The 11,568-nt window shown below is 45.9% G+C and overlaps 1 protein-coding gene across 1 annotated transcript in view; it reads right to left on the reverse strand.

Moving 5' to 3' along the window:
* Positions 1–8,144, reverse strand: part of AK5 (adenylate kinase 5) — a 127,381-nt gene extending 119,237 nt beyond the window's left edge. The window contains exons 1-2 of the mRNA XM_056843991.1: positions 8,079–8,144; positions 1,452–1,638 (exon numbers count right to left, since the gene is read on the reverse strand). Of these exons, the coding sequence (XP_056699969.1) occupies positions 1,452–1,638; positions 8,079–8,138 (247 nt within the window). The 5' untranslated portion in view covers positions 8,139–8,144. The remainder of the gene's footprint in view (positions 1–1,451; positions 1,639–8,078) is intronic.
* Between the last annotated feature and the right edge of the window lie 3,424 nt (positions 8,145–11,568).

An 11,568-nucleotide genomic window follows, 5' to 3' on the forward strand; every position in this document is an offset into this window, starting at 1 on the left:
GTCTCCAGACCCCTCACCATCTTTGTTGCCCTTTCTGGACACGTTCCAGCTTGTCTACATCTTTCTTAAATTGTGATGCCCAAAACTGAACACAATACCTTCAGGTAGGGTTACCAACCTCCAGGTAGGGTCTGGAGTTCTCCCGGAATTATAGCTGGTCTCTAGGCTACAGAGAGGAAATTATACATTTGGCATCACCCCCCCAAACTCTGCCCTCTCCAGGTACTGCCCGCAGATCTTCCAAAATTTCCCAAACCTGAGTTGGCCCCCCTAGTTTCAGGCAGATGTTATGTTGCACTTTGAACAAACCCAGCTTCATTTAAATATGCTCTCTAGTCTACTCAGTCTCAGAATATAAAAACTGCTATTGGCTAAGCAGGGTTGGCCTTGGTCAGTATTTGGATGGAAGACCACCGAGGAATTCCAGAGTCGCTACAAAGAGGCAGGCAACAGCAAACCACCTCTTGTCTTGAAAACCCTATGGGATCTCTATAAGTCAGCTGTGACTTGACAGCAATAATAAAAATAAAATGTGTCGAGTATTTAGATCCTAAAGAGAAGCAAGGCAGAAAGAGGAACAGAGGAAGAATGGGCTTAGAAAAACAAGAGCCTAAAAAGACAATAAGCCAAGAGGAGTGGGATGGCAAAGGAAGTTATGATGGGACCAGGCAGAGGATGAGGTCCTCATTAAAGGAAGAGCAAAACACCAGAAAGTTCATTATAAGATGAGAAGCCTAATTGGAAGGGAATGGACAGAAAAAAGAGCAGGTACTTGAGAAAATGAGGAATCGCATGTTTGAAATAACCGACCAGATATTTGGCTGCTAACCTTTAACTACCTAATTTGATATGTTGTGTGAATTCAGCAAGACAAATGGAGGATAATTCACAAGCACTGACTGCAGTGATAAACCAGGCAATTTGCTATAGTTTCTTATTGACCACCAGCAGTAAACAGGAACAGTGCTGGTTCCAGGTTTTCAGAGTCCCTGGGAAGAGAGAACCCATGTCCTCCTCCCCTCTTCTACAACTTTGGGCCCTGGTGAAACCCTGGCAGCTGCCCACCTCAGATTATGCGGATGCTTTACTAAATATATTGTTGTTCACAGTGCTCATGTAAATTTTAGAAAGAGTAAATTTTATACACCACTCAGCGTCAGTTAATTGAAGATGCATGGATTGCTCCCTACAAGGAAGGAAACAAATCTCCTGCTAGAAAGGTTAGCATTTGTAGATTGCAGTGATACACTGACAGAAGCCCCAAAACATTGAACCATGATTTTGCCATACATCATTGATACACTAGTGTATTAAACTCAATGAGGCATTAACATGCGTTATTAAACTCAGTGTGGCATTGACATTTAATGGCTTCCCAAATGAAATAATCTCCTCAGCTACTCATCTGATTCCAATGTGAGCCATGAAATAGTAATATAAAAATATCTTACCATTCCTGAAGAATGACCTTCTTGACTGGCTGCCATTAAGTGGAGGTAGAATCCTTTTTTCAGGACTGACAAAGGTGTCCCATTTCACTTTTTCTGCTCCTCCCAATTCCTTCACTTTTTGTAAACATCCTTCCAGGTATTCTATTGGATCATCAGGCTTGTGGCACATTAATCCATTAATAAAACTCTGAAACAGAACACCCCAAAGGAGTTACAGTCAGTATATCTTTAATGTCACCCTGATTACACATCCATATTTCTGATATTACAATTCAAGTTGAGACATATAAAGCATACAACATAATCATTTCGTGTGCAAGACTTACTAATCCTAAGGTGTGACTTACTAAAACATGGCATTCCTTTGCAACCACTTTTGAGCTTCTTTTGGTTTTCAAGGGAAACATGAAATCCTAAAAGAAATTTCTTAGACGTGCCTTCCTATAAATCAAAGCTTCTGCACAGGGGTTCCATGGAACCCTTGGGTTTGGCAAGCTTCTCTCAGAGGTTCTGCAAAATGTGACAACCTTCCTCCTTAGGCTCTACACTTTCCTCAAGGTATAATAATTAGTTACTGTACATTTTTGTCTTTGGATTTTGTAATTTTATAACACTTATTACCAGTTTGTATTTTTAATTTTTATGGGGGGGGGAGGGGAGATGGGGGATTGGTGCAAGATATTACAGCATGTTATGGGGCTCCTTAACAACAACAAAATATGAAAATAAATGTCTCTGATACCATTATATGGCTTCACTATCACTTGTATTCATAGGTCCCCACCCATACCCCAATCCTCAAAATAGGAAAATCCTTCTGATTCCCATAAATGGGTTGTCCTTTGAAACAATCCAAGCTGCTCAGAGAACATGTGGATTGAGCTATTCTAGGACAAAGGATGACATACAGATCTGCTACACAAGATGCTTTCCCTAAGAACAACACATACGCACACACCCCAGCCGCCATGCAAGTCCGTGAGATTGGACTGTTTCTCATCCATGACTTCTATTTAACAACAATTTATGTACCATAGTTTATATACTATATTTTCCAGGTGACAGCCATGTTAAGTATCTTGCAGCACAAGCAAAAAGGAGCCTTGTGGCACTTTATATACTAACACATTTATTGAAGCATAAGCTTCAGTGGCCTCTAGCCTACAAAAGCTTTTCTCACAAAAAAATCTGTTGATCTTTAAAGTGCCTTTTTGTTTGCTCTGCATTTTGTGAGTTCACAAAGCACCAGAACTGTATTTAAAATACAGGGTTTTTTAAAAAAATATGTCAGTATTTGTAAGAAGACAACCACTTTACATAATTGCCATATTACTCTTCAGACCACAACAATTTCTCTCTATTTCAAATACAAAACAGAAGCTAGCACATATAAGCTAGCTACAGTAGTCTTCAGAAAGGTTTGCTGAAGCATTAAAATATAACGTTCAAAATTTCTGCTCATTTTTACTAACAACAAGTTAATGCACTAACTCTTGCAATAACGATGACATATAATGTACCTGACAGCTTATATTCTAATAGCGAAGTTGGCAAATCTTTGGATACTTAAATCTGGTGACTGGATCTGTGAAGAGGCAAGACAGATCTTTCTACAACCTGAAAAAAGCCCCAGGGTTGCAGAAAACCCTGAAAATGGTAAAAGAAGCACCAGTAGTGTTAAGCAATGGATTCCCTCAGTGGCTGTTGCTAGGCAACCACCGCATTCCACGGAGAGGGGGCAGAGCTCTTTCCAGGCCTACTTTGGCCTTTGAGAGAGGGGACCTTGGGGCCAGGCCTGACTAGGGTTGCCAGCGTCATGTTGGGAAATTCCTGGAGGTTTTGTGGTGGAGTCTGGAGAGGGCAGGGTTTGGGGAGAGGAGAGGCCTCAGCCGAATATGATGCCATAGAGTTAGGGTCTCCAGGTTCTTCTTCACCACCGGTGGGTGGTTTTGGGGGTGGAGCCTGAGGAAGGCGGGGTTTGGGGAGGAGAAGGATTTCAATGCCATTGAGTCCAATTGCCAAGGTGGCCATTTTCTCCAGGTGAACTGACCTCTATCAGGTGGAGATAAGTTGTAATAGCAGGAGATTTCCAGCTAGTACCTGGAGGTTAGCAACCCTACATAGAGTCCACCATCCAAAGCAGTCATTTTTTTCCAGAGCGACAGATCTCTGTCATCTGGAGTTCAGTTGTAATTCTGGGAGATCCCCATGTGCCACCTGGAGCCTGGCAACCCTAGACCTGGAAGCAACCTCTGAGTGAATTGGTACCACCCAACTTGCATGACTCATCTAGGCCTGGCTGCTTGCTACCATTCAACAGCAGCCACCCGAAGCATCCATTTCCTCCATGGGAACTAGGGTTGCCAACCTCCAGGGGGGCTGGAGATCACCCAGAATTACATAAAAAAATAATTTCAATCAATTCAAAACCAACATTCCCTAACAATAAATCTATCTAAAATCAATTTTGTGCCATTCATCAACACATCAGTTCATGGCCAGCCCAGGAAGAGCAGTCAGGTTTCCCAAATATGAATCAGCTTAGATGGCATGAAAGGGAGGGGAAGGGAGGCCGGCCATTATGGAAACTGTTGTTGCCCTCAACCACAGGTGTGGTGGGAGTGGGACATCTCGGTCTTACAGGCCCTGAGGAACTGTATTAACAGTGCATTCCTAAGGAGAGTTACTCCAGTCTAAGCCCACTGAAATGAATGGCCTTAGACTGGAGTAACTCTCCTTAGGGATGTACTGTAAATCCTTCAGGGCCCTGGTCTCACTAGGCAGAGAGTTCCACCAGGCCGGGGCCAGGACTGAAAAAGCCCTGGCCCTAGTTGAGTGAGGACAACCAGACGCTTCTCAGGCCAGGAATAACCAGTAAATTGTTATTTGCTGAGGATAACACTCTTTGGGGGACATGCCAGGAGAGACAGTCCTACAGGTACGATGGTCCCAGACTGTGAGTGAGTAGGAATTATTTTATCCACAGAGTCTTGCAAAATTGTTGCGGTGAGCTGTCCAACCCTTTAAGGAAGACAGAATGTAAAAGAGTCCAAACCTCTTGAAATGGCATTACTGGAAAACACTGAGCAGATGCAGTGGAAGTGAAGTAAGATTTCTTACTGGAACACTCACTATCAGCACTGCTTTTTCAATGGGTGAGAACGCATGGCCGCTTTAGCCTCCTTTATTCCCTGTTTCAGCCAGGATTTAGCCAGGATCAAACGCATGCGTTTTGCCAAACGTGTGTTCGATTCTGACTAAATCCTGGCTGAAACAGGGAATAAAGGAGGCTAAAGCGACTGTGCATTTTCACCCAACGAGTCCAACACTTCAGAAAACCAAGGTGAGGAACAGACTTTCCCTGGGGAAAAAGTGCTTTGGAACAGTCATGTTTACAGTCCATTAATCATTCTGCCATCCTCACACTGATGCTTCTTTCTACCTTCCTTTGAAACATAGTGGTTCATTGGGTGATAGTTATGTCTTTCACCTGTCTCAGCCTGCCTCTTCTTGATGACAATACTACGACAGTTCCAAATCGTTTTGCAAACAAATACATATTCCATGGCACCATAAAACATAATGATTGTTTGCCTATTAATAGGCTACATCAATCATGAGAGGGAAGAGGTTATGCCAATGTATGATTTCATCTTAGCTGTTTCTGTATGGAAGTCTTTCTTTGCTTTAGCTTCTAAACTGAAGTCCTTTTTGGGATTAGCATGCATGCAAAGCATGCATCATCCTCTTTCCAGGTTTTTCTGGTTCTCAATATGCTCTTCCCCAAACTTGCTTCAATGTAATCTGTTTTCAAAGTATGCAATCCAAGTAGTTAATATGTTGCATGGAAGGTATGGTCCACATTTTCCTGCCACGAAAGTCCCGTATGCTTCAGCACAATTTCCCCCACCATCATCTCCTCACCATTTTCTCCTTCTGCTTTTCTGTAGGGTTTAAGAAAACCTGGTAATTGCTTTGTGCTATAATACTATAACACTATAGTGCCACTTATCTAGCTCCATTTCAAATTTTAGTTCTCCTGAATTATCCTTCAGCTCTCTTTGTTGCGGAGATATAATGGGAAATGTGTGAGTAGTTTTCATCCTGATTGCCTGGAAAGGAATGGGAAGCTGCAAGACAGCTGGAGATATACTATGTGTATGTAGATGTTGTGCTATAGCACATGCATGAAGGAACATACAACAGGGTGGTTAGTCACCTTAACAGCCATGACAACTATGCCTTTGAGTGTTAATGCAGGAAAGTGTATAGGAAACTCCTCAGGTTGAAGCTCCATCACCAACCTGCATGCTTCCGTATCTGTAGTAGTGATTAAATTAGTGCAGAGAATCTTCACTGTGTGGCAGTAGCCCATGACTATTCAAGTTTTCTGCATCCACCCAAAAAGTTTCTAGTCCTTACAGCTTTGAAAAAAAGTCTTAAAAGTGTGTAGAGAAAGGCTACTGAAACAACTGAACCCGAAAATGGGGGGACGCTGAGCATAGTACTCAGGGGTCTGGGTTTCAGGCCACCAAGTGCCAGTAACATACCGTAGTTGTTTCCATCCCTAATTATTAGAAGCAGAATAAACATTTGCAAAATAAGCAAATATATGCAAAGCATATGCAAATATGTGCACAGGAAAACTTGGCTTCTGTTGTTACGAGAATCTGAGTTACCTTGGGTCATTTCTCCCCATTTTTGTAGTGATTCTACAGGGCTGTCAGTATAAGCTCTAGTGTGGATCCCTTACCTCGAGCCCCAGTCTCTAAAATGGGAGTAGCCATGACCCATGTTACAGAACTGACTAGGGCAACAAACAGAATTACATTGCAGTGTCATTTAAACAGCATTTTGAATGCGTAAACTGTTTCAATTTTATAAACGCCTCGAAACGATGTAGAAGGTGTTCCAAATATATATATATATTTATTATATATATATAAAATTTCTTTACTACACACCATCCAATGCCAAAAATCATTTGCACTTGTCTGAATAATTCTTGCCACCTTCCAAGCAAAACTGCACCTATCTATAATTAATCCATTTAAACTTCTCGATGAATCACAACTGCTGCATTCATCCCATATATGTCTTTGCAGTCAGTTACCCCCCCCCCCAATTAAAGCTTTGCTGTGACTCTCACATAAGAGAAGAATGCAATGTTAAATGACCAAATGCTACCATGGGAAAAGACAAACACCTGGTTTTTATCCCGACTGGTTTACTGACCATGGAAACAGTCTTTGGCCATGGAGCCTTCTGATCCTAAACATGCCAATCCAAAGGAAAACACGATGAACTCGAGCGGCTACAGTTGGTCTTTTGAATACAGACAACTCCTTTCAATTAAGATAAGAAAGTCTGGGGTGTTTTTAAAATGGCAGCAACTGGAAAGCTGTACAGAAGGAAAAAAAGCAGACTTCCGGAAGGAGGATGGAAGAGGGCTTGTCTTAACTTTCCCCTCTGCGTTAGCGTTTTGAAAATAAGCAAACATTCTTTGGAAGAACATACCAGTGTTCTGGAATTGCAGCAGAAAAGAGTACACGATGCTGCCCCTTCTCCCAAGTCAAGCTTATCCCTTATACCAAAGCATACCAGAGCCAGTGTGGTGTAGTGCTCAAGAGCAGTGCACTCTAATCTGGAGAACCAGGGTGGTTTCCTCGCTCCTCCACATGAAGCCTGCTGGGTGACCCTGGGCTAGTCACAGTTCTCTCCGAACTCACTCAGCCCCACCCACTTCACAAGGTGTCTGTTGTGAGGAGGAAAAGGAAGGCAATTGTAAGCCGCTTTGAGGGCCACTTATTCATGGAAGGTTTTGCATTGGATTTGTCACTCTATAGATGTACATTTTCCCCATCTGAATTCTCAAAACTCTGCATGGGGGCTTGTTGTTGAGTTTTGAGAATATGGATGGGGAGAAAGTGCATCTAAAGAGTGGCAAATCCCAGGCAAAACCTCCCGTGCATAAATTAAGGTAGAGAAAAGGGGGAAAATAAAAACCAATTCTCCTTCCACCCTCTTTCAGGAAGCGAAAGAGGTTTCCCAGTACCCGAGACCCTTGAACTGAAAAAAAAAAATCTTTTGAACACCCCGTCCGGCGGGGCTGGGGGACGCGCAGAGTTTTTGGACCCGCCTATTCCGCGCAAGGGGCCAGTCCGGCCCCCTCCTGCTTTCAGATCACCGATCCCGCGCACATCCCCAGCCCGCAAGGTCTCCGCGCTAGGGCGCAAAGCAGCCCGGGCGACCGGAGGCCAGGACGCCGGCCACCCCGTCGGAAGCGAGGCGGGAGGGGGGGCGTCCAGCCCTCCGCTCCACGGCCCGGGTTAGGCGAGAGACACGAGGCGGCTGCAGATCCCGTCTCGACCAGTAGGGGGCCCGGGAGCCAAGGTTGTCCGGCGAGCCAGCCGACGTCTCGGACGGGCCGGGCGAGGGCGACGGAGGGGGGCCAGGCGTCCCCTGCGGCCGGCGGGAGACAGGCGGCCCCGAGGCAGGGCTTCCTCCAGCCTCGCCCTGCTCCCCTCCCTCCCTCCCTCCCTCCCCCCCGGGGCCGCTCCCTCCCGCCCTCCCCCCGGATCCCCCGACGCGGGGACGGAAAGCGTGCTCCCCCCCTGGCCCGTTCACCTCGAAGAGCTGCGGGATCTCCTTCCTGGCCAGGTACTCCTTGACGTCGCAGGCGCTCATGCCGCCCGGCGGTGGCGCGGCCGGGGCTGCTGCTGCTGCTGGCTGGGGCTTCTCCCCCCGCTCCCGAGCCGCTCTGCTCCGGCTCGGCCCCCTCTCCTCCTCGAGGGCTCCCGGGGGGCAGCAGAGCTCCGAGCCAGCAGGCAGCGCCGGCGCCTTCCCCGCCTGCAACCGAGCCGCGCCCGGGTGGGAGTGGGCGGCTGCTGGAAAGGCGCCGAGGGAGGCAGGCAGGCAGGCAGAGACGGGGGGGGGGAGGCGGAGTGGCTCCGGATCGCGCGGTCTCGCGCCCGTTTGCCCGCCGGCCTCCCGAAAAGCCCACGTGGCGCCCCTCGGCCGGCCTTGGGCAACCAGGGCGTCCGCCGGCCCCGACGCCGTTTAGGGGCGCGCGGCGATGGGGCGCGGGGGTCCCCTCGTGGGCTTTCTCGCCCCAGCCCAGCTCCTCCGGGAGGGTTCCGAGGGTGGCCCTGCGGGGCTGCACGAGAACAGCCCGATCCCGGTCCAGGAGCAGCCTCGAGGTCGCCACCGGCACGGCTGCCGGGGAGGGAGCTCTCCAGAGGCGACGCTGCCTCCGCCAGATCCCTGCTGTCTGACCCGCAGGTGCTGCTGGGCTGCCATCTAGCTGCTCACTCAGTAGCCAGCGGAGGTGTGTGCTGGTGACTTCAGAAGGCAGGGAGAAATGAGCGCCAGGTGGCCTTTGGGCATCTCATGTTAGGTATGTCTGGGTTGTGCTTCACCTGTGGCCAGGGGCGGCCTCGCACCAGTGACTTCGATAAATTGCAGTGGGTAGCCGTGTTAGTTTGTCTGCAGTAGTAGAAAAGGGCAAGAGCCCAGAAGCACCTGAAAGACTAACACAAATATTTTCTGGCAGGGTAGGAGCGGCTCATGAAAGCTCCTACCCTACCAGAAAATATTTGTGTTAGTCTTTAAGGTGCTCCTGGACTCTTGCCCTTTTCGATAGATTTCCTTTTCCTCTCTTGAATGCCAATTTAAGAAAACTCTCCAATAGAAGGTTTGTCAGATGTCTCCAGAGATCAAGGAGCGAGCATGGGAGGGCTAGGACTGCCTTCTGGGCTAGAACATCTGAAGCCCCAATAGTCTCTCTCTGCCCCCCTGCCATACTTTCTCCACCTCAGCTCTCTTGAGGTAGCCAGCTTGGCACCAAAAGTGCCCCCCCCATGAGCAACTCCCTCCCTCCTCCCTTCCATCCAAGCAGAGGAATAAAGCCATTACATAGTGATAAGGGGAACAGCTGCCAGGCATAACGCTTAGCATGATTAACTCCCTGGTAGTTGTTGGCCCCATATCACAGACCTCAGTATAAAATATTAGTTGGTAAAGTGGTAAAGTCTATGTTGTTTGTGCTGATTTTAAAACGGTAACACACCTGTAGTGGAAACTATGGCAGAAGAAGAAGAAGAATTTTAGCTGTGGCCAAAGCCTTGCATATTTTGTAGGACAGGTAATTTTGTTTAAAATATTACCTTGGTCAACAGTAATACAAAGCCATGCAACTTTCTGGAACCTAGCAGAAAGTTATGTGCGGTTAGAAATATATTCCTGTCTTTCAGAATTGAGAGTTTGCCCTTTAGACTGTAGGTAGTTCTATCGTTGCAGACAAAGTTTATTGATTAATTGTTTTTTTCCCCCTCATCAGTATGTACAACACCCAGATGAAGGATACTTCTATATGCTTAGGAACTGGCAATCTGATGATTTCATCTTCTAATCACATTGTGTGATCTTTTTGTGTTTCTCTCTCTGTGTATAGGGGACACTCACTGAAGGGCTTGTACTAGAACACAGAAACAGGAGTGTTTATTTGCAGTTAACAGTATCATGAAGTAACATACTCCTTGTTGCACATCTGGGATGCTTTGCTCTGATTTGAAACAAAATTTCCTCTTCCAGAATCCCTTCAGACGTTTCCTCTCCTTTTTCCCTCTTGCCTTCCTTTTGTTCACTACCCTCCCACTCCTCCAACTGTCTTTGCCCCAGTCTGCCTCTCCTCTCCTGGCTCATCCTTTCTCTTGCCGTAACACAATAACCCCTTCCCCATCCAGCTCTCCCAATTAATCACACTTCTTGCCTCCACTTGTGTGCCCCCCTCTTCTAGTTTGAAAAGTTTAATTCTACCTGTCATTTAAGGAGCTTATAGTATATTGAAGGTTCTGTAGTATGTTTGACTAAACAAATTACTGTCCTGTCTTCAACAACAATTGGCAGGAAATATCTTTGGAAAACTCAAAATAACTGTTGGCTGTCCTTTAAGTCCTTTGCTCTAGGCTGACAAATATACAAGCAAGTGGCTAATGTCCTGAATCATTAATGCTTTAAAACACCTTCTCAAATAGAATGGAAAGATCCTCTTGGCCATCTGTCCCATTAATATGAATACGGTAGTTGTCAATCTGTGATTAGCTTTACTCTAAAAATCTGTCAATTGTTCTTCATCATCTCAGTCCACATTAGTCTTGGCTGTCTCGCTATCTAATATTCAGACATTGTAGATTATTTAGTGGTTCATGTTTGTCATGTGACCAAGCTACTGTAACCTGTATGTTTTTGTTTATTTATCTTTAGCCACCTTCTGAGACAAACCAAGGTGATGTCATTTCTAGGTGGCTTCAGCAATGGATTGAACTGTGTTCTTTGGTGACCTCTAGAATCTGTCTTAGCTAATGCATTCCCATGACAGTTAGGGTTGTAAAGTGTTCTGGAAGGATGCCTATTCTATTAAATGCTCTCAGGCAGCAAGGAGGAACCCAGCAGTCTGCACCTCCTACTCTCTAGCTCACTTCTCTGGGTCTCTGCTGTGACCAGAAATACATTCGCTTTCTGCACCAGGTAGGAACCACTGGAGGAAACGCTGCATTCTCTCTCCATGATTTAAAAAAGTTGTAGGTACCTGTCTAGGCCAGGACCTAGGGTCCAACTAGAGCCCACCCCATCCAATTACTTTATTGTCCATAAATCTGAAACTGTATAGCAACATCAAGATGACCATAGTTTTGCATATTTTAATGTTTTGCTGGCTATGATCGCACTGTTGTAAATCCCAGTGTTGTTGTTGCTGTTGCCAGTCCATCTGGGGACATGAACTCCTAAGCCCTTGCCAGATGTCTTTCCTCTGCATTCTCAGAGCCTTTCTCTAGGGGAACATCTCACTGTGACACAAATGTATAATTCTCTAAGTTGAGGTGGAATATATCAATACAGGAGGAAATGTGAAATAACTGTTAAAATGAAAAACGAGGGTGGCCTGCCTCTCACAGCAAAAACATGTGGGAAATGTATGGTGTCTGATGGTCATTAAGTGCAATAAAAGTAGCAAAAATTTGTTTCAATATATTAACGGCCTCATCACCAACAAGTCATCTATAATCTATCCCTGGGTAGATTTTCTGCTATGTAATTCTATGGGTGTATTTTGTTA

This window comes from Euleptes europaea, chromosome 2 (assembly GCF_029931775.1).
Source record: "Euleptes europaea isolate rEulEur1 chromosome 2, rEulEur1.hap1, whole genome shotgun sequence".
Lineage (NCBI taxonomy): Eukaryota > Metazoa > Chordata > Lepidosauria > Squamata > Sphaerodactylidae > Euleptes > Euleptes europaea.